At 60.7% G+C, this 22,673-nt stretch overlaps 4 protein-coding genes across 4 annotated transcripts; 2 read left to right on the top strand and 2 right to left on the bottom strand.

Annotated features, from left to right (window-relative positions):
• Window positions 1–158: 158 nt before the first annotated feature.
• Window positions 159–5,584, top strand: SRB8 (RNA polymerase II mediator complex subunit; the record flags this gene model as incomplete). Its single annotated transcript, XM_028624743.1, has 4 exons — window positions 159–470; window positions 530–739; window positions 790–911; window positions 970–5,584. 4 exons carry the CDS (start codon window positions 159–161, stop codon window positions 5,582–5,584), a joined length of 5,259 nt encoding a protein of 1,752 aa, XP_028474911.1.
• Window positions 5,585–5,959: 375 nt separating this feature from the next.
• EHS24_009461 (uncharacterized protein) lies at window positions 5,960–11,068 on the top strand (the record flags this gene model as incomplete). The annotated part of the gene is made up of 3 exons (XM_028624742.1): window positions 5,960–7,366; window positions 7,565–7,643; window positions 7,707–11,068. The coding sequence occupies 3 exons, from the start codon at window positions 5,960–5,962 to the stop codon at window positions 11,066–11,068; spliced, it is 4,848 nt and encodes a 1,615-aa protein (XP_028474910.1).
• Window positions 11,069–12,282: 1,214 nt separating this feature from the next.
• EHS24_009460 (uncharacterized protein) lies at window positions 12,283–12,648 on the bottom strand (the record flags this gene model as incomplete). Its single annotated transcript, XM_028624741.1, has 1 exon — window positions 12,283–12,648. One exon carries the CDS (start codon window positions 12,646–12,648, stop codon window positions 12,283–12,285), a length of 366 nt encoding a protein of 121 aa, XP_028474909.1.
• Window positions 12,649–16,447: 3,799 nt separating this feature from the next.
• On the bottom strand, window positions 16,448–20,527 carry EHS24_009459 (uncharacterized protein; the record flags this gene model as incomplete). The annotated part of the gene is made up of 5 exons (XM_028624740.1): window positions 16,448–17,601; window positions 17,641–17,956; window positions 17,996–18,177; window positions 18,217–18,864; window positions 18,907–20,527. The coding sequence occupies 5 exons, from the start codon at window positions 20,525–20,527 to the stop codon at window positions 16,448–16,450; spliced, it is 3,921 nt and encodes a 1,306-aa protein (XP_028474908.1).
• Window positions 20,528–22,673: the final 2,146 nt, after the last annotated feature.

The raw sequence follows: 22,673 nt of genomic DNA, 5'->3' as shown, positions 1-22,673 counted from the left end.
GTTGCTGCCGTCCCATCCATTCGAGAGACCTTGTTTCTCTCCCCTCTTGTCCATTTCCATTCATCGTCCTCAGTCCAACCCTCCCACATGCCGCATTCCCCATCCACTGCATAGCTATTCGCCCCCATAGACGCATACCAGCGCGCAACACCCCCGCCATGCCACCGCGGTTCGCCCCCGTGCCCCGCCCAGCCCATGGCTCGAAGGCGCCCCACAAGCGGCGTGCCAGCGGACTCGGCGACGGCGGCCCTCTGGCGGACCCCGTACCAATTGAAGAGTTCCCGCCGCCAGAATGGCGTACAGTGCTCAACTCGCGCGCTGATCTCGGTACGTTCTTGCTCCTGCTGGTGTCACTCGGGCACAAGGAGGAGGTGGTTTGGTGTGGGGACTCTCAAGAGAGCGCGCTGCTCGGAGCATTCCTCGGCAGTGGTCGTCGGCACACGATCGTCTGGCTGGAGCCTGCCTGGGTGGTGGGACATCAGCTGTCATGGCATTCGGTGTCTGATGGCCTCTGACGGCTCGCATGTAGAGCCACCTGGGGTCGTCCGTTGCCCGCCGAGAGCTGAGTGGTCCCCAGCTCTCACCTCGAGAGAGGAGTGTCGTGACATGGTTGTCTCGTTGCTTGACTGACATCCACACAGGTTATCCCGACTTCTACCCCTCACGACCAGGCTTTGGCCAACCCGAAGATGAACTCACCGAGCCTTTCGTCAAGGGAGGCTTCGCGTTCAAGCCGGCCGTTAATGTAACAGTGATTCTAAATTAGAGGAGGTTGCTAACGTTGTTCAGGCGGAGAGCTTCTCCATGCATGGACCAGTGTATCAACAGCTCCAGACTGGCGGTCTGGAAAAGCTCATGGAGCTGGGACAGCAAATCATCGAACAGCGCAATGCTGCCATGCCTTCGTTCTCGTGAGTGCAGCTGAGACCCTGTTCTCTTCAAGCTGCTCCTGACACTTTCTTGCAACAGCGAGCGCGCATTTCGCATCCCAGTGCGTGTGACATACAACGACGCCAAACGTCTCCAGTTCCTTGCCGACCTCGGCAACCCCGATATCCCCCTCACTCGACTCATGCGCAACCCCGTCCCACACGGATTCAAAGGCATCGACCTCTTGGACACCATGTTTGCCCCTCCGCAGCCTGCCGCCCGACCAGGAGCACCCGCGGCTGCCGGCCGTCCTCCACCGGAGCCTATCCCCGTTGACCGTGCCCTGTGGTTCATTCGTGTTCTGGGCGCCAACGAGATCTCGGCGCACCGTGGCCGTGCCCAACCGGTTCTTTCGTCAGTGCAAGCACCGTCACCTGTGGCCGCAACGCCTAGCTCTACCGCGACGGCCGCGCCTGCACCTGCGACCGCGCCAATGAATTCCAACGACTGGTACACCGTGGAATTCACAATAGCATTCACAGCTTGGATTAGGATACAACTCGGACAGCTCGTACTCCCCACCAAACCCAAGGCTGTAGCCACCACTGGTCCCACGCCGGTCAAGGCCCCGACAGGTGTACTCGGTGACGAAAAGAGCAGGGCACGGTGGCTGGCTAAATGGCAGTACAGCAACACGTTGCTGCGGCTGCTGTATCGTAAACGCCTCATCTCGCCACGGGTGCTCATTGGATGGCTTGCCGACTTTCTCGCCGTCGCCAACTTTGCCCAGCTTGGCTTTGTAACCCAGCTTATTCACAAGCACCTGACGGACCTTACCGAGTATGTGGCCATCGGACGTCACTGCCTGCGTGCGGCGTGCACCAAGATTGAGGAGATTCGCGCATCACCGACTCGAGACACAATGTCCAAGGTCGAGCAGCTGTTGACCTCAATTGTCCGCGCACTCTACAAGGCCGACCCGGAGGTGCTACTCTCACCAACGACTTGGTCGCGTCACTGGGCGCTCGTCGGTTCGCTTGTGGACAGTAGCACGGCGACGTTTGCCGACCTGGGACGACGTAACGAGGCACTCGTGTTCCGCCCAGTGCTTGTCGACAGTGGGACGACGCCACGACGACAGCAAGTGGCCGAGATTTCAAAGCTCGACTCTATCTCTGCCGAGACGGACATGACGGCACTGTGCAAGGCATTCTTTAGCGGGCCATGCGCGCCGACGAGCCCCAAGATTGATGTCGACAAGTTGGAAGAAAAAGTCGGCATTCTCGTCAACTGGGCCATGGGCCTGTACCAGCTCGGCATCCACCGTCCTTATGCCGTGTACACAATGTTGAAAAAATGGCTCGAATGGTACGAGGAAACGCGCCCCAACGACCACTTCGATTTCTTCCCCATCCTGTACAAATGGCTCGATACGAGTCCCGCTGCGCAGAGCGCCCAAAACGTCCTCGCTATCGGTATTTCCTTTGGGGAACTCACGCGCCAGGGTCTGTTCTCGTACGGTCGATACCTCAACACTCTCATTGCTCGCGGACATTCTGCGCGCAACAATGGCGGGGCACCTAGCCACCACCTCGACTTACTCCGAGCAATGCCCATCTTCGTCGAGGCGCGCGACTTACTCGAGCAGCGACGTATGGTGCTCAGTGGCGATGGTGAGGGACGCGACCGCGACCAGGCAGACGAGGACGGCGCCCTCGAGCAGTTCCGCGAAGAGCTCCGCGAGTATGTGCCTGAAATCTTCGGTCTGAAGCGGTATGGTCGCTCGGCCATGATGCGCGAGAGCATCGACTACCAGATCCCCTCGGCAGCCGGCATCAGTCGTTTCGAGTTTGTCCACACTCGTTTCTGGTTTTCAGCTGCCGCGGTCCACTCGTTCAAGCGCCGCGGCAACAACCCGCCCATGAACGCCAGCACGTATGCGCGCGTCATGAACATTTGCATGCAGTGTCGCGGTTACTCGACCCTTGCCGATTTTCTGGTCCGCGGCATCACCGGCACGGAAGACGAAGAAATCCTGCTCGTTATCCTCGACTCCATCAAGCGTGACGCCGACGTGTGGACGTCGATTGACCGCTGGAACCAAATCACCGTCGCCCTCATGGACCGCTTCCGCGTCATGCTCCGCAAGGGCCGCTTCCTCTCCCAGCTCGCCGTGGTGTTGCTCAGTCTTGTGCAGCACGGACGATTGCCCCCGGGGGCCGCACAGGAAGTCAGCGAAGCGACGGAGCAACACCGGTCCAAGTCGCCTCAGGCGCCAGCGTTCACGGTCGAGATCGACCAGAGCATGGACGGCCTCAAGCAGGTCATCGCAGGCGGACACGTCGACCGCGGAACGGCACTGGCTCCCAAACTCTTCGCTCGTCATGGCAAGTTTACCATTTGGTCGTCAACCTGGTGGCAGACTATCATCCAGGCGATCCAGTCTGCCGACCAGCGTACACCGAACGCCGTTGCTGCCGCATTGGCGCATGTGAGCGAGGTGGATGAGCTGGCCGGTGACGGGTCCTTGCGGCCCGTTGTCGCTGAATGGGTCAGCACCCTCACCCCAAGCCAGAGGGTCGACATTTTCGGACGTCGCAACGTTCCTCCTGTGGTGCGGCTGCTACTGTCGCTCATTGTCGGGCGCCGCCTCGGTTCGCTCGTCATCCTGGAAAAGCTCGTCTTCCCCGAACTCAAGCATGCTGCGGGCCTGTGCACCCAGCCCGACCCCCGTCTCTCAAGCAAGCGCACCTACGCCATCGACTGGACTGTCACTCTCACGCAGCAGCTGTTGCTTTGCACTGGTCACAAGAGCCTGCCACCGCAAAACCTGCGCGAGGCATACATCGTCCAGACGGCGCGGTCGTCCGTGTTCCACGCGCATCATGTGGAGGGACTCATTCAACACTTGCCCATTCTCATCGTTCTCGAGCGCTCCAAGACGGTCCCCGAAAAGACTCGCAGCCAGATCAGAGACATTGTCCGCGGTCTTGCGGCACTCCCGCAGTTTAAGACTGCAGCTTTCCGCAACCTCGATGTCCTCAAAGACGCATTCTTGTCGAATGACTGGATTAAGCGCTCCAACGACAGTGCGCTTGAGACAGGCATGGTCGAGGGCCTCAAGCTCATGATGTCGGACAGCGTGAGCGGCATGAAAACGTCGACGTCGTTCCCGGCCCTGGAGAGTGGCACGCGGTACACTGCATGGCGCGCGACCCGCGTGGTGCTCGAGATGCGTGTTGAATTCAAGCGCCTCACCATGCGTATTGCCAACAATGACGACCCCGTTGAGGCTCGCCAGCAGCTGTCGCGCCTTGTGCGATCTAGCCTTGACCGCGACGCCAACCCAGACGACATGGACCTGTTGATGGAGGCATTCCGCGGCGCCGACAGTGTTGTCGCACAGGAAATCCTGTCTGTGGGTCTCGACCGCCTGGGCGTGCTCCTCTCTCAGCTGCTAAGCGCCGAGGACCAGCACCAGGTGGAGACGACCGAGTTGAGCGTCAACCTCATGCTCCGTGTCATGGGTAGCGTCGGCAAGCAGGACAAGATTGACGCACCGACGGCCGTCGCCCGAGACCGCCTACTCGGTCTCCTCGGTGTTGGATTCCAGAGCCTCGAACGCCGTGTAGTTGGCGAAGATGACGTGCAACTGCTCGCCGGCGCAAAGCCTGCTGAGCCAGGAGAGGTCCTCAAGGTTGCCCTTAAGCTGCTCCGCTTTGCGCTCGCGGTCCCCAACCAGGAGATGATTACGCCCAGCCAGCCAAAGCCCGACTATGCGGGTCTGGCGGTCTCATACTTGCACCTCGCAGTGGCGCTCTGCGGCCGCGCACATGTGTTTACCGACCTCGATGGAATGCGCGACCTGCTCGTCTACTTGGTCGACAGCGTGCCGCCGTCACTTCTCATCAGTGTGCAGCACGCGCTCGCATGCGAAACGTCGACCACACCGGTACAGGACCTCATTGCGCAGTACCCGTCATTTGCGTCTGCGCTCCCCCGTCCTGTGTCATTGTACCGCGCCATGGCTCTCACTGGTTCGCAACACCTTGCGGATGGCGAGGGCATTCCTCTCGACGACCGTCCGTGGGAGATGCTCGAGTTCATGGCCGCGCTGCCCACTCCGCCCCACCGCGACCTATTCCTGGCGTCCAAGCCCATGAAGGACACGGCCTCCATCCCCATTGCCCTCTTCAAGCCGCAGCTGACTCGCGACGCTGTCCCCTACACCAGCACCACCACCGATGACGACCGTGCGTGGGAACAGGCCTCAGCTGAACGCTCTCTGGGCAATGGCTTTGCCGGCGAGCCCATCGCGGCGCGTCAGACGGCCACGATCCTGTATGCCCGCCGAGACGGGAGTGCAGTGGAAGAGGTCAAGCTCGCGCTTCCACCCACGCCGTCCAAAGTCAAGCGCCTCAACACGCGCATTGCCAACGCGCCCAAGGGCGCCGGAACGACGGCGGATCCGATCGCCATCGAGTCCGACTCGAGCAGCTCGGACGAGGAGCCACTTGCTCCTGCCGCCAAGCGACCGCGGACGGGCTCCAAGACGGCGACTGGGTCTGGTGCGAGGCAGGCGACTGCAGGCAAGGCGCCGCGTAAGGCTGCCGCCTCGACGGCCTCGACGACTGCGCGCAAGGCGACCGGAGGAAAGGGCGTGCGGAGTGTGTCTGGTAAAGATGTCAAGCGCCGCAGGAGTGGTGCAGAGTAGCTTGTATGTGTGGAGGTATCCTGTACTACCAGACCCCATTGTAGAGGCATGCATGTATGAGTGCATAGATGGAAGACGCTTGTGTCATCGTTGTTGTCAACGTTCGCGAGCATGTTCTGCCCGTCGGCCGCCAGACAGCTTGCCAGAGTCGCATCGGCCAGCGGCCAGCTGCGGCTGTGGTCAGCTGACTAAGCTTCCGGGCCATGTCACCCACCGCCGTGTGCTTTCAATGTTGTTGGTGGCGGCAACCAGGACGTGAAAACGCGTTCTCCAATTTAGCCCTCGCTCTTTCTCACCATCCATCCTCCCACCGGCGACGACGACGACGACGCAGGCAGATATACCCTTCTGCATACAACCCCCCACCAACAAAGCATGACGGCAGCACCGCCGCCTCCCTCGAGGAGCGGCGTCGACGCCGTCCTCGTCCCCGCACCATCGCCGACGAGTTCTGCATCCCCTCCCCTCCCAGCATCACTCGTGACATCTGGATCCCAGTCGTCCACCTCGACACCCGACGTCGAATCTAGCCTGCCCCACCTCCCCCTCCCCACCATATCCTCTTCCCTACCCCCACTCCTGCCCCCGTCGTTGCCAGCAAACACCGCCGCCGCCATCGACCTGACGGGCTTGTCAGATAGCGATGACAGCCCGGCGCCCGCTTCCCGCATGCCTGTGCCGGCCCTCCTTCCAGGAGGAACAGACCCAGGCTGGAGTGGGAACGGCCTTGCTGATCAAGCCGTCCTGGGACAGATGGGGTTCGATGCGTCTGGCTCGAGCGCCGCCATGAGCAGTGGCAATGTCGGTGAAGGCGTGGGAGGAACGAATGGTGGCGTGCCAGAAACCGCAAGTGGGCCTGGCGCCGCCGCCGCTGTTATTGCCGCCGCGTCTCTGCCGAGCAGCTTGGACGTCGAGCAGCCCCCTGCTTCCTCGTCTACAGTGAACAGCAACGGCAGCACTGCAACGGAAGGCATCGTGGTGGAGGTAGATTCTGGCAGCGACAGTGACGATTTCACCATTACTGCATCAACCGGTCCGACGCGCCCTGGTCTGCCCCCTGTTCGCCGACGTATGATGCCCCCCGGCGCCGCTCGCACCCAGGGCTTCAGCGCGACGGGTTCCATTGGGCCTGTTGGTAGCAGCAGCAGAGGTCTTGACTACAACACGCACCCACATCACGCCCAGCACGCCCACGGACGTGTCCACCACCCCCAGCACGGCAACGCCCTCGTTCACAACCACCAGCGCAACCTCCACTCTTCTCCTCTTTTGCACTCTTCACTCCCTGTCAACCCCGAAAACACAAACGCAGCTCAACTGTACGGCGCCGCGTTCGCAAAACAGCTCGGCAACAACTCGTTTTCTCCCACTGCTGGCTTTGCAAAGTTTGCCGGTAACGGTGCTCCAGGTCCTCGGCGCTCAAACTTTGCCAGCTCGTCCTCGTCCGTGATGGGCGGTTTCACCACCCCCGGCCCATCGTTCGCCGCGCTCGGCGCTGCTGGACCCTCCTCGGCATCGGGCATGAGCAGTAACGGCGACGGCTCGCCCTCGGCCCCCATCGACGTCGAGCAGCATGCGCTCATGACCCCTCCGCGCCCTCCTGTCATCCTGTCGCCTCAGCTCCCTAAAAAGCCGATTTGTATCGGTGGCTTCCAGACCCGTGCAATCATGCTGTACCCCAAGGACGCCGTCACGACCGGCAAGGCCTGCCCGCCCGACAGCCCAGAGCCATGGGAGATCATCCCCTGGCGCGGCGTAGAGCTCCTTCGTGTCAAGCTCAAGGTGTGTCTTTTTCAGTTCTCGTGTGTGTGGAAGAGAGGGGCCTGCGCCTGAGCGCACGCGCCCACACGCCGCGTCCTCTTGTGTCCGGCTTTGCCGCCATCATGTGATCGCGCGCAAGAAGCAGCAAAATGCCTCTCGCTGTGTGCTCTGTTGTCCCCATGTCCGCGTCTGTCGTTCAGCTGCTGACAAAAGCATTAGCTTCGCAAAGCAGGCTCAATGCCGCGCCCCGACGAACCATGGTCCCCGCCGACCCGCGACACGATCCAGGTCCTGACTCGTGAGTTTTGAATGAACAACGAGAGTGGAGGTGGTGCCCTGTCCTGTTACTGACTGGTTTCAGCCCAAATGTCCCAGTACATTGGCGACCTGGAGGAGAGCACAGCGGACATTCTCGTACCCATGCTCCACCGCGGCCTGTGTCGCATGGAGGGCTTTGCAATGCGCCTCCACCCCGGCGCGTCGCAGTACGAGTGCCGTGTCCACGTCGTCATGTTCACCTTGCCGTCCAACGTCAGCTACATTGCGGACACGCTCATTGCGCACAACATTTTCCTGCTCGACCCCGTTCCGGATTATGACCCCAGGCGTCACATGGACGAGCCCGAGTACCACAATGCCCATGGCGGTGGTGACCGCGCCGCTGTCCTGCACCAGGCGTTTGCTCGTAAGCAGTACAGCTCTTCCCAGGCTGGGTCATTCTACAATGCCGCCATGGAGAAGGCCAAGCTCGTCGAGGTCCAGCGCCAGCAAGTGGAAAAGGTCTTTGAAAGCATTGCAGATGGCGTCGAGCTCGAGCAGAGCGATCCCGGACCGTGGATCGCGACCGAGCTGTTTCCGCACCAGCGCCAGGCCCTCACTTTCCTTTTGCAAGGAGAGCAGGATTGGTCGAGTCTCAAGACGGCCCGCAAGACTGCCGACAAGAAGCTCATGGCCAAGATCAAAAAGGAGCCCAAGGGATCCGGCGAGGCGACTCCTGCTGCGTCATCGTCCACTACACCTGCTCCTGAGACGGAGCCATCCACCGTCGAGGCCACTTCCCGCGCCCCATCACGTGCCCGCTCGCTCAAGGACGACAGCTCTCGCTCGCTCTGGGAGCCCTTTGAAAGCGATGAGAATGGCCGCACCAAGTGGTACAAGAACAAGATTACTGGCGAGAAGCAAAAGATGCGCAAGAGCAGTGAAAAGCCAAAGGAGGCCAAGGGAGCTATCCTCGCCGACGACATGGGTCTGGGTAAGACGCTGTCTGTCGTCTCGCTCATTGCCGCCACGCACCGTGCGTCCAAAGAGTGGGCAGAGAAGAAGCTCGAAACCATTCAAGGCGACGATGATGATGTTTCTGGTCCCTCGTCCTCCGGCCTTCCAGTGTCGGCCATGTCGACGCGCGTTTTTGGCATGCCAGACAACGACTCTAGCGGCGACGCCGAGGGCAGCAACTCTAAAAAGGGCAAGAAGCGCCGCTGGCAGGAGACGGACGCTACTGCCGACGAGCACCGTGCCCGCCGCGCCTTGATCGTGAAGCGCTCAAGGGCCACGCTGCTCGTGTGTCCCATGTCTACCATTACCAACTGGGAGGACCAGATCAAGGAGCACTGGGACGGCCGTGTCGAGGTCGTGGGCGGTGTCGGAACGACCCCAGCTGCCAAAGGTGACAAGAAGAATGGCGACGGCAACCTCGATCCCGATTGGGACATTCTCCGCGTCTACATCTATCACGGCACCACGCGCAAGATGGACGCTCGTTTCCTTGCCGAGTTTGACATCGTCATCACCTCGTACAGCACACTCGCCAACGAGTACTCGAAGCAGTGTGCTGCCATGGGCGACGACGACACCCCGGCTGAGACTGGCGCCAACACGGACGAGGACGGCAACAATGCCGACTCGTCACGTTCGTCTCGCAACGGCACCAAGACCGACCCCGAGGCCGAGTTCAAGCCCGCCGAACTGTCCGATGCCCTGCGCATGTCCAAAAAGGCCAAGCCCCGCAAGCGAGTTGTGAGCGGCGGTGCCAACGGTGCAGTCGACGCTACCAGCCCTCTGCAGGCGGTTGATTGGTTCCGCGTCGTCCTTGACGAGGCGCACTGTATCAAGTCGTCGGTGACTGTCGCGTGCAAGGCATCGTGCAGTCTCGAGGCCGACCGTCGCATCGCCCTCTCCGGTACGCCTATCCAGAACAAGATCGAGGACGTGTGGGCACTGTTCAAGTTCCTCCGTATCTCGCCCATTGACGAAAAGGACACGTTTACAAAGTATATTACGTCTCCTTGCAAGACTGGTGACCCCGTTGGCATTGCGCGTCTCCAGCTCATCATGCGCTCCTGCACCTTGCGTCGTACAAAGGACACTGTTCAAGAAAACGGCAAGAAGATCCTCGACCTGCCCAAGCGTAACGAGCACCGACTGTGGCTTGACCTGCGCGAGGACGAGAGGGCGGTCTACGTCGAGCGCCTCACGGACATCAAGTCTGAGATCGATGAACTCGCCAGGAAGAAGCAGCTCACGAAAAACTATGCCCATGTCCTGCAGCAGCTCCTCATCCTCCGCCAGACCTGCGACCACGTCGACCTGCCGTCGGCTGGTGTTGTCGAGGAGGACTATGACGGCACCATTATGGACTTTGACGTTGCTGTCGCTGGTATCCAGAGCAGTGGCCTCTCCATGCCTCGTGCCCAGAGTGTCATTTGCTCGCTCAAGGACACGGACCGCGGCGCAGTCTGCGGCGACTGTGGAGCCGATTTTGGTCCCTATTTCCCTTCCATTGGTCCCATGGGTATCGACGAGTTGGAGGACCGCAAGGCTGAGCCCGAAACCAAAAAGGGCAAGAAGACTCCCATGCGGCCCATTCTCACCAAGTGCCAGCACGTCTTCTGCTTGGCCTGCTTCAAGCGTTCGGTCTACGCCCCCTGGCCCAAGAGGGTTACCGGTGTCACCCGCCAATGCGGTGGTGACGGTTGCTGCCAAGTCATGCTGCGTCTCGACAAGCTTGACGCCATCGAGGTCGTTCCGCCAAACGCCAACGGCGAGAATGACGACGACGTGCCCAAAAAGGTTGTCCGTCGCAAGAAGTGGACGCGCAAGCCTGGCGAGGCCCTCAACTTGTCCACCAAGATGGCTTACCTCCACGCCGAGCTTCTCCGTTTCTCAAAGCACAACCGCAACTCGGCCAACTATGACCCATGGTCTATCGAAGAGCGCGAAGGCGAAACGATCGACCTCGACGAAGACGGTCTGCCCATCCCCGTCAAGAGTATCGTCTTTTCCCAGTGGACGACCATGCTGGACCGTATCGAGGACATGCTCCAGGAGATCAACATTGGCTACTGTCGTTTGGACGGCACCATGACGCGTGAGCAGCGCGCCGAGGCCATGGACGCGTTGCGCAACAAGAAGACGGTCGAAGTCATGCTCGTGTCCACGCGCGCGGGCGGAGTGGGCCTCAACCTCACCGCGGCCAGCAGGTGCTACCTCGTCGACCCTTACTGGAACCCGTCCGTCGAGGCGCAGGCCATCGACCGTATCCACCGCATGGGCCAAAAGCGCGAGGTGACCGCCATCAAGCTCATGCTCAACGACACGGTCGAGAACAAGCTGGAGAGGATCCAGCACAAGAAGTCCGAGCTCGCGAAAATGTCTCTCAAGAACATGTCGCGGAAGGAGCTCATGGAGACAAAGGCCGAGGAGCTGGCCAGTCTGTTCAATTAGAGAAGTGGGGAGAGACAGGGGGGGGGGGGGGGGGGGGGGGGAGAATGAGAGAAATCGAGGAGGATACATGATTATCACCTGCGCTGAGCGCAAACCTACACACACACACTGCATATAGCACCTCAAACAACCTACACCTACCTGTCTTAAATATCCATCATGCACGTTCGCGTTCCACTTGTTACAAATACACATGTACATCCACTGCTGTGCTGTTCGTCCGAGGTATATGGACTGCACAGTCTGTGACCGGGTATAGGCTGTGTGTCTTCAGCACTAGCTAGCAGCACGGCGTATGCCCCCTGGCCTTCGCCAACGCTGCTCGCGTGTCATGCCACCTCCTTGCTCATCAGCGGACGTCGAATGTCAACGTGGGGGGCGTGCGCCGGTGCTGGGGCGTTTGAGTCCACGACGGCAAATGTGACAGGTTTGCCGGCTCTCATCAGCTTGTACGACGTATGGAACAAGTAGTGATGGAAGATAAAACAAGTAGTGGTAGAAGAAACAAGACATGCATTACAAAAGCAAGAAAGGTAAAGCATCTGGGAGGGAGACGAGGGTGCAAGGCCGTGGCAGGCTTGTGCAGTGGATGCGATTCCACTGACAGTGACAGACATCTTCCGCCAAAAGGGTTGTGGTCGGTGCAGCGCCGGTGTAGTGACCACCATTCCCTGGGTGCTAGATGCGATATGCACCGCAGTGGTTGGCGCTACACTGCTTGTGTATGCACCTCTCAACAGCGCGACTGACGCAAAGATCACCAAGGGCCACCAGCGCCAAATGCCACACGCCACACCCGCGACGGCGTTTTGGCGGGGCCGTGCGGCGTTGCCGGCCAACGTCACGTGATCCTCGTGGAACACATCACGGCGTCTCCGTCATCTTCGGTGTCTCCGTTATCATCTTGCCCATCCCTCAACTCCGCGATCGGCCGGTGATCGGCGAGGCCTTTGGCCAGTGAGTTCCACACGCTGAAGTTCCGGGCTGATTGTAGTTACGCCGGCCCCCCTCCCCGCGTTCCCCTCCCCGAGTGATCCCCCCTGTGAGTTGTCGTCCTGGGTGCTGCGTAACCCAAAACCAACCGTTCCAGATGCCCTGGCTGTCCCGTCATTGCTTCGAGCTGACCGCGCGCAGTGTCCCCTTGTTCTCAGAATGACCATCAACCAGGACAAGGGCAAAGGCCCGAGCCAGTTCCTTCAACCCCTACCAGCGCCTCAGCCCCGTTCGCCCCGGGCACTCGGTCGTGGCTCGTCGCCTCGGCGCCGCTCCTGGCCCCGCCATGAACGCCGCTCCTGGCAACGGCCCGTCGAACCCTTCGCCTCGTCCTGGCCCGTCGACCCCACCCCATCCAGAGCCCCAGCTCGACTCCCCACTCGACCCAGGGGCCCACCAATGCGGCCGCGGATTCGACCGAGATCGAGCGCTCGGCCACCATCGCTCGCCGCAATGCCGTCATGACCGAACTCCGCCTCTCCCGCCTTGAAGCTGCTCATGCCAACTTCATCGGGGAGCTTCAGTGCAGCGAAGAGGAGGCAGCCAGGAGGCATTGCTTCAAGGGTGTTACTCGGAGCTGACCCCATATTTAGAGCATGACCGTGAGCCACCCGGACAAGGGGAAGGCGCGGGCGAGCTCATACAACCCATACGAGCGTCCATCCCCTCTCGCCCCGGCGCGTCCAACACTCATCCTCTCGCCCAGGCTCAAATGCTCCCCCGCGCCCCCGCCCCGCAGACGCGCTGCTCCCTCAAACGGGGATCCAATCATTAGCCCAAGCTCAAGCCCAAGCTCAAGCCCACACTCCAACGACGCTGCAGCGTCGAGCTCTGCCCAGCGCTCAGCCGCCAACGCTCGCCGCCGTTCAATCTCGATCGAGTCCCGTCTTACTCGTCTTGAGGCTGTCCAAGACGCCCATGGAATGTATATCGGAGAACTGCAAACCAGCAGCGAGGCGACCGCCACGGACATGCAATCACTCCGGTCGTTCTTGTCGTCCGAGTTGCCAACCTCCATGGGGCCATTCGACACTCTCTGCCCAGCCACCCACCCCCGCACTCCCAACCTGGGGCCCATCCCACCTGGCCCGCCGGTCCACCCGCGGAAGGTCAACTTCCGGTCCGGTTCGCCATGTCTGCCGTCAGCGGGCCCTTCCCCGCCGCATCTGCCCAGGTTTGCAGCGTCTGGAATGGATCCCGCCCTCCCCTCGTGTGCCCGGCGAGGCTGGGCCTCCACCCATCGCTCCTGCTGAGGCTACCGGTGTGTGGAACCCCCTGGCATTGGGTTCTCTGACCTCCTCGCGCCTTTGTGACCAATGGTGCAACCACCTTCCGGGTTGCCCAGAGCCTCCCGAGCGGTGCCAATTTATGCACCGCCTGTGAGCCCGGGTCCGCACGTAAAGTCGTCGACGCCGATCAAGTTACCCATACTCTCCGGCTTCAGCACGCGCCGGTCAGGCTCAGCATCGCCTGAGCCCCCAACTAGCTCGGACTTCAGCCCGTCGTCTCGTACCTCTGCCAAGCCCGCCCCGTACCCTTCTCAAGTTCCCAAGTCTCCTCCCTTACTCGCACAGAACCGTGACACCCCCCAACTCTCCCTGTATCCAACCACGCCATGACTCTCTACCGATCCTACTACGCAATGATTCTCCACCGCCCGGCCCCAGCAAGACCTTGATGGCTCCCTTGTGAACTTTAAATGGTTTCGCTACCTGAGGCTATGAGGTTACGTAATGGGTGTCTCCTCAGCAACGCAAGCTATTTGCAGTCTGCATACATATCTCCAGCGTCACAACAGTCGTCTTGAAGTAAAAGTGGCTTCCGGCCACACGAAGTCAGCGATCAGCGAAAGCGTGTAGTGAGCGGCTTGATCAATCACGTGACATTTAGGTCAACGTGACAGCGGGATCAATCACGTGACAGCGGGGTCAATCACGTGATTGATCCAACACCGTCGACACCGTCATCGAGTGATGGGTGCTCTGGACGTGGCGGTCGTATATATGGTGTGCGTTTCTGCGTTTCTCGTTCTTTTTCTCGTTCTCCAATACAACCATCCATCCTATGTCTTTTGCATCATATCCATCTCCCACTCGACCACTCCATTATCCGTCGCCATTCACCGCCTCTCATAGCCTGGCTTTGGCTCCTCTCCCTCTGTGCACTCCCAACTTGTCCCACCTCTGCACGTTCCTCCCTCCGATCAATGGGTGGTACCGGTAGGTGCACAAGGGTGGCAGATGCACGAGGCATGGGCCTCCCACGACTACGATGCGCTTATAGCCGAGAGGCTCTAATTCTCACAGCCGAGAGGCTCTAATTCTCCAGGGCTTCGCCCTCCCCGGATGTGGACCATCACCCACACCGTGCGAAGAGTGTGTCTGATTCTCATCTTTCACACGATGATGCGCTACAGCCGTGAGGCTCTGAACTCGAGGAATATCCACCTCCCGTTGTGGCCTATCCACCACAACGTTTGCGCAGAGCGCGCGCAGAGTGTGGACCACTAGCGTCCACATTAAAGATGCGCTCAAAGCCGAGGGACATCTAATCCTAAGGCTTGACTGGACTTCGGATGTGGACCATCACCCACACCGTGCGAAGAGTGTGTCTGACTACCCCTCCCACCTCTCCGACAACCTCTCGTCAGTCACACAATGATGCGCTACAGCCGTGAGGCTCTGAACTCGAGGAATATCCGCCTCGCCGTTGTGGCCTATCCACCACAACGTTGCGCAGAGCGCGCGCAAAGTGTGCGTCCTGGTGACCACATCAAAGATGCACTCAACTCAAGCCGAGGGGCTCTAAACCCGGCCGTAGCACTCTTGCCGCTCGGTCACGAGGGGGGTATAGGTGACCGGGCGCCTCATATTCATTTACTGGCAATCAGTCAAAGTAGATGCTTGGCGGAAGCCTTTGTGCTGCTTTGACTCAATGCTATCAAACTGGATATGTGTGTGTTGGTTAGCCCCCTTGACATCAGCTTCACATTGCCCCATTGCTGTAGAACCACTAGACGGTACACTGTACGCGACTGGATGCCTTGCGAAAGTGCTGCGCGCCACTCGCACCAGCGGCCCGCTGCTAATGTGACGTCGGCTGTGTAAAGTAAGCAACTACGTGGTCAGACATCCTATCGCGCGCTCCATCTCGACTACAACGTCCAACACGCGCAGTGTAGACGTGAGAACTACACTTTACGCTCTACGAAGGTTGTGTACAACCATCACCCGAGAGGTGCGCGCCATCCGCGATACAAATGTCGGTGCCGCCGCTGTGTTTCGTCAACCATACTGTTTCTAATCCCCCTTCCCTTCCTCTTATCTTCTTTTTGAAGGAGAGAGGCTCTCCCTGTAGGACTTCGTCTTGCCGCATGTGGCCTAATCCACCACACCGCGCATGCGCAGAGTGCGCGCAAAGTGTGGCGTCCTGCAACGTCGTCCACATCAAACCATGCGCTCAAGCCGAGGGGCTCTAACCCGGGGGGGAGCCGTGTAGCAGGTGTCTATACCGTACATAGGTGACTGGGTGTCTTTCTCTTCCTCGTTGTCTTTCCTCTTCCTGTTGCTCTTACCTCTCCCACCTTTTCCACCTTTCCCACCTTTCCCACCTTTCCCACACATCCAGCACAAATGTCGCCACTCGCCCTCCCCTCGCCCTCGTGATCCTCTCTTCTCAGCCGTCCCTCCTCATCTTCGCGTAGCGTTCCTCCTCGTGTCAATCTTCCCCGTCCTCTGGCCTCTGGCATCTAGCCTCTGAACCTCCGCCCCGTCCGCCCCGTCCGCCCCCCCCTTCAGCCTCACAGTGGTACCCCCTTCCTCCTTCCTCCTTCGTGTGGCGCCTCATCTCATGTCCATTTGCCAGCATACTGGCAACCAGTCAAAGTAGGAGCTTGGCGGAAGCCTTTGGCGCTGCTTTAACTCGGTGCTGTCCAGCTGGCGCATATGTATTGGGGCGTCGTCTCGGCAGAGCACTGTACCGCACTGTACGGTACGTGGGGCGGGGCACACACAGCGCCGTCATGTCGCCCTCTCCACGGGCCACGCCCGACTGCTCTCATCCTTCCCTGTGTTACTTACCTGGAGAGTACATATTCGCTTCCCAGTTTTCAGTTTTCATAAATATCTCTTCACATGCATACTCCCACCGTGCTACGGTGACTCTTTACTGCGGGAACTATGGACCACAAGGGGTATCCAAACTACATACTACGACGACGACGGGGGTGGGGGGAGCGGGAGGGGCCTATATACGGGGATTGGGTGTGGGTGGCCCGGGTGCTGCTTTATTGGGGGGTTTTTGGTATTTTAAAAAGGCGACAAGGAAAAAAAAAAAGGTGGTTTGTGATGTGAAAATATTAACGGGGGTGGTGGTGTTGACTTGACTTTACTCTGCGCCGCCAAACGCAATGGTCGTGGTGGAGATGATGCTGGCGGGGCGTTCCTCGACGACGCGCAGGTGGGATTCCTTGCGGTGCTCCTTCGAGTCGTCGGAGCGGAGCGACTCGGTGCTGTCGGGCGAGGTGAGGATGATTTCGTGCGCGCCACCGACGGCGCCGAGCGAGTTGCGCGGGTGCAGCGTGGCCTTGACGACTTCGGTGGAGCTCGTCGAGTCGATGGACTCGTAGCTCTTCTTCTGGATCACGCGGCGCGGGGGCGGGCGGAGGACGAGCGCGCGGAAGCCCGGAGGCGGCTGCTGTGGCTGCGGCGGGGGGTTGCGCAGCTCGGAGCGGGGAGGAGGTGGCGGGCGGTCCGAGCCGCTGCGGCCGGCATCGGACGTGTCCGACTTGCCGTCGTCGCTGGGCGCCGTGACGGCGACAGTGGCGAGGAGCTGCGAGTCTGGGCGGACCTTGCGGATGTGGTCTTCGTGGCTGGTGATGCTGCCGGCCTCGTCGTCGTGGCCCTGGACCTTGTGGTCGCCGCCGCTCGACGAGCCCGTGCCCATGCTCGAGCCCGAGTGGCTGTCCTCGCTGTCAGCCTCGGCCGCGAGCTGGTGCACGGGCGCGAGGGCGAGCTCGAGCTTGGCCTGGATGAGGGCCACGCGCTGAGCGATCGTGTCCGACTTGGTGACGGACAGGACGCGGTCCGCGCCGTTGATAGAGTCCATGTCGAGGATGGATCCCAGGCCACGGCGGGTCGGGCCGTCGTTGAGGGCACCCAGCACGCTCATGGGCGCACCCGAGTCGATGGTGAACTGGCTCTGGGTCGAGTCGCGAGTCCCCGGGCGGTGCTTGCGGCGGACGGTGCCGTACGAGTTGCCACTCATGGGCGACATGGGCGGCGTCTCGACGGGCGTGGTCGAGCGGTGGTGCATCTCCGGGGTGCCGCTGCGCTGACGCTCGAGGTCGAGGTAGGGCATGTGCTCGAGCGCAGAGGTGATCTGCATCTCGATGACGTCCATGATCTCGTTGCGCTCGCGTTCCAGCTCCTGGATCGAGTGGTGCATGTCGGACAGCTGGCGCATCGCCTCGGCACGCGCATTCTCCGTCTGGGCCAGCTTTTGCTGCAGCTGGAGGTTGGTCTTCTCCTGCTCCGTGTTGACTGGCAAGTTAGCGACAGCAAGACGGTAATGTAACTCACTGTTTGACAAGCGACGGGCTTCGCGCTGCTCGCGATCAATCTTGGCCTTGAGGTCGGCAGCCTCCTGCGACAGACGCTCGGCGTATTTTTCAAACATCTCAAAGCGCTGCTTCCAGTGCTCGCCCTCCTGGATGAGCTTCTGGAGACGGCGCGTGATACGCGCGACCTTGAGCTCAAAGTCGTCACGCTTCTCCACATAGTGGAGGGCACGCTTGCGCATCATGGCCTTGGCGATCTGCTCGTTGGCAGTGAGCTGCTCCTGCGCACGCGCAAAGCCAGACTTGGTCAGGCGCTGGAACAGCGACGGCTTCTTGTGCTGAGGGTTAGTGTTTGCCAACTGAACCTTTCAACCCACCTTGTCGGCCATGATCTTGTCAAACACAGCAATGACCGCGGTCTGGTTCCACCAGCTCGGGATGTGGAGGCGCTCGCCGAGGTAACGGGGGCGCACGGGGCCGTGGAGGACACGGTTGACGTTACGGAACGAGCCCTTGGGGAAGGAGACGCGGTACTCCATCGGCACAGACCTCTCGTAGGCTGCGTGTCAGTTGCTTTACCAAGGCTCTTCCAACTCACGATAGGCAGCACCAAGAGCGGCGAGCAGCTTCATGCGCGCCTTTTCACGCTTGTGGCGCGGCGTGACGACACCGGTGGGGAGGCCCTTGCACGACAGCGTGTTCATGTCGAGGTCGACAATGACGACCTCGGGAGGCGGAGTGACGACGTAGCGGCACTCGGTGGCAATACCAATAATGTACGGTCCGGGGTCCTCGATGAGGAAGGTGGCATCGCGCGAGTGAATGTTGGGGAGCGCAATACCGTCCCATCCGCGCAACTCGACAATGTACTTGAGCGTGTCGACTGCCACACCCAGCATGGCTGGGTGGCGGGAACAGAAGATGATGCGACCCGAGTTGGAGAGGGCGACCTCCATGCAGGTGATGATGTGGTCGAGGTCGAGGGCCTGGAAAAGGGGCCACATCTGGTAGTCGACCTTGAGTGTACCCTTTTCGAAATCGAGCGCGCCGGGCATGGTCGCCTCAATCATGACCTCGTCGTCAACGGTGGTGCCGATGGGGAGACGGAACAGATCGCCGGGGCGTGGTGCGTCACCGTTGAGAAGCGAGAAGATCTGGCGCATGTGCGAGCGCGCGTCCTTGGAGTAACGTGCCCAGCTGAGGCGCAGGTAGTCGTGCATGACATCGTAGATGGGGTAGCGGGAGACTGGGAGTAGGTTAGCCTCAAATTTCCCAAGACACTACCTACCAAGAGTGAGAGCATAAGGAAGCCAAAAGACATCACTCGACTCGCCGTAGGCCTGGTTCATGTCTGTGACCGAATAGTCGACGTCGGTGGCCGTGAACGTGGTGTCCATGTCCGAGTCGGACATGCCAGTCTCGCTGGCGGTGTAGTCGCTCTGGCCGCCCTTGCGACCAGCTGTCAGCCATGGAGCCTTGCGGCGGCGCGATCCGCCCTTGGCCGTGGCGTCTGAAATGTTCGAGCTGACTCGGGGCCGCTGAGCGGCGCGCGACTTGAACTCTTTGAGCTTGGCCGCACGGTCCTTGTCGGCGTGGCTCCAGACCGTGAGGGTGACGCCGTAAAAGACCAGGTCGGACGAGCTGGTGGTGCCGCGCAGGTGCTCCTGGCCGGCAGGAGGAAGTCCCGCAGAGTCATAGTTGCTAAAGGCGGTCTGGTATTGGTCTCCGCCCTTGCGGCCGGCCTGGGCGGCAATGGCCCACAGGGTGCTCTGGCGGGAGACGCTGAAAGTGAAAGTGTGGCAGGTCGTGGGCGGGGCCAGCTGCGAGTTGATGACCTCGACGTCCTTGGGGTGGGCATACTTCATGGTACGGGCCACGAGGCGCGAGGGTCCCTCGGGACCGGCACCGGGCACCGTCTTGCTGCTCACTTCACGACGGGACGTGCCGCTGTTGTTGCTGCGCTGCGAATGGCCAGAGCTTTTACCGTGGCGGCTGACCCAGTCCTCATTCTTCTCGCCACTGAACGTGTTGCCAAGCATGTCGGGACGCCAAAACACACCGAGCGAGTCTTCCATGGGGTGGACGCCGAGAGTGGCATCCTTGTCCGACAGGGCCCACTGGGCCGGATCCTTGCCGAGACCGGAGACGAGGTACAACGATGCAAGACGGGGCTGGGGGTCGACGCCGAGGACCTTTTCTGCCTTTGTGCGGGACCCGAGACTCATGACGGAGCGGTTGAGGCGCTTGTCAAAGCTGCCAATGACGCCCAACGAGTCTGTCGTCGAGTTGAGGGTCGAGTTGAGGGCACCGACGCGGTCATTGCCCTCGGCGAGTTCGAGGTTGACCTCTGTGAGGCGCTTGTTCTGAGGCTTGGGCGTCATGTTGGACCGCGATGACGACGACTTTCCGGTGTTTTGTGGCGGGGCGAGAGTGTGGTGGTACTCGACGGGGGAAGGCATAATGACGGCTTCTTCGGCAGTTGGACGGCTGTTGTTGTTGTTGTTATTGTTACTGCTGTTGTTGATACTCCTCGACGAGGCCTTGCGGGAGCGAACCGAGCGGCGCGACGCACGGTCGTCGTCTGGCGACTCGCCTCCTGCGCCTGAGCGTTCGAGTGTGATGGAGCGAACTGAGCCCGGGCGGATCGAGGGTGGAGCGAGGTCGCCACCGTCTGCGCCTGGGGGCAAGGGGAAGACGCGTGCAAAGGGGTCCACACGGCTGAGAGACGGCTGTCGCTGCAGAGTTGGCGACGTCAGTGGCGAGTTGTCTGCGCTGCTGTGGTAGCGACCTGGTGGAGCGAGGAACGGTGCTGGGGAGGAAGGTGGGGAGACCTGGAGGGTTGCCGGTGGACGATGGCCGGCAGAGTGGGAGGACGAGGAGGGCTTTGGTGACTTTGAGCGAGCGAACATGCGGGAAGAAGGGGGAGATGGGTCGTCGTCCAGATTATTTAGCAGGGAGGCGAGGTGGAAGAGGCAGGGGGAAGGGAGGGGGGGAGCGGCGGGGAGAAGCGACGACGTCTGAATCGTTGCTAATGGGCAAGCAAGGAAAGGGGGTGCCGAGAAGAGGAGGGTCGTCGAGAGAGGACAGGATCCAAAAGCCGCGCGCGCTGCAAAAGGCTAACGCTGGATCGCTGCGGTCGTCAGTATGCTGGACGACGGGAGGGGGGGGGGGGGGGGGGGGAGAGTGATAGCAACAGGGGGGGAGGGAAGGAGGACTCACCCAAAGTGGGATAGACTGTGTTTTCCTTTATGGGGTGGGTGGGGAAAGCGAGAAGGGGTGGACGGCGGAGGCGAGAGAGAGGGGCGCCGACTGGAGAAGCAATGGTGAGAGGAGAAGCAAACGAATGTGAAAGGGAGCGGCCGTCGCAAGGAGGGCAAGGAGCGAGCGGTAGTAAGACGAACGACGATGGACGGGATCACACCGAGAGAGTGTAGAGAGACAGACTGGCAGAGAGACCACACCACACAGCGAGAGACGAGACACACAGAGACCCCGGCCCCCACATGCACAACGGCGTCTCGCTCACGATGCTCAGACCGCTCCTGGCGGGGCCAGGCAGCGAGCGCCCAAAGGGGGAGGTGTGGACGTCTGTCCGTCCAGAAGGCACCCGCGCGTGGTGGTGTGTGTTTCCCTGTTACGCGCGCACAGACCCGTTGGGCTCTTGAACACCACCCGTTCTCAACACACACCAACAAACAACCATCAAGCAACGACGCTAAGTCGCGCGCGCGCGCAGCCCGTGGCTAGAGGCGTGTGGCTGTTGGCTTGGCTGGTGTGTGGCCATGCACAGAGAGAGAGTGTGTGTGTCTTGTTACATACCGTACGGGCCGGCGAGGAGGCGCCGACGGGTGGTGGTGGTGTCGATGGGCATATGAGTGTGAGTAGAATGTGGTGTGGCCTAGAGTGGTCTGTGTGGTGGAGGTGGCGTGTGGGATGGGACGCAGCGTTGTGCGGGCCGGCCGCGTGGTCCCTGTGTCGCATGTTACAGATTGGGCGACGAGGCGTACAGTGGGAGGGGCAGTCGGTGGATCGGTGGGCCCAGGCGCGCAGCAAGGAAGAAAGGGGGAGAGGCGGGGGGGGCGGTTGCTCGACACACCACACACATTCTCCAGCGCCCGTGTCTTCCTCTCACACCATGCACCATGCATCATGATGGATGGATGTGGATGCTACAAAGGAACAGAAAGGAAGCAAGGAACGTCTGCAACGAGAGATCGCTCTCGGTTGAACACATTCCCGCGCTGTGAGTCACCAAAGCAAAGTATTCGGCCCGACTGCTTTTTCGTGTCCGCCAGGCACTTCCGACGGTCGCGGCTCTCTTCCAGTAACAAGAAAATGGTTTGCTCGCTGCAATGTCGCCTCACCCACATGCAATGCATCGCTTGCTGGACGCATCGATGGCCCATCACCACATGTGTATGACTGGAGTGGTCATCTGCTCCAGGCCCACTCTCTACGCCCCAGTTCCTCATGCCTACCGCTTCGAGACACGCCCATACGCATGTCGTCTCCCATCAGTGAGCACCAACGTCACCATGTCATCATTGCCACCAAACTCACCATTGAACCCAAGACGCTAACCAGCTCGAGGCCAAGAACTGCCACACCCTACTTGCTTCTTTCATTCCCGATAAGCCCAAACAGCACCCTCGATCTGAGCCAACTGTGCCGAGCTGCGCCAGCGTCCTTTCGGACATGCAGCAACAGGAGGAGCGGATGGAAAGGACCCCGGACCTGCGATCACGCGATTTAATGGGCGTGGCGCGTGGCGCTCGACGCCTCGGACCAAGTGGTCAACCTTGTTTTTTTTTTCTTTTCAGTGGTGGGTGGTGGGGTTTGGCCCTCTCCAGCCCATCGGCGACCTCTCGATGGCTTGCGTCGGCGCTCCCTCGCGCTCTCATCCCTCACATGACATGTATCAGTAGAGAATCCTCGCGCTGCCTGAAAGTAGTATGCTCGCCACCGCCACCCGTTCCGAGCACATGGACGCGTCCGTTCGCTCGCGCATTCGCGCATTCTCTCCCTGATCCCAAACACCGCGCAGTCCACCACACG

This window comes from Apiotrichum porosum (assembly GCF_003942205.1).
Source record: "Apiotrichum porosum strain DSM 27194 chromosome Unknown scaffold_9, whole genome shotgun sequence".
NCBI classification, from domain to species: domain Eukaryota; kingdom Fungi; phylum Basidiomycota; class Tremellomycetes; order Trichosporonales; family Trichosporonaceae; genus Apiotrichum; species Apiotrichum porosum.
The sequence above is the reverse complement of the archived record's forward strand: the minus strand, read 5'-3'. Positions and strand labels throughout refer to the sequence as shown.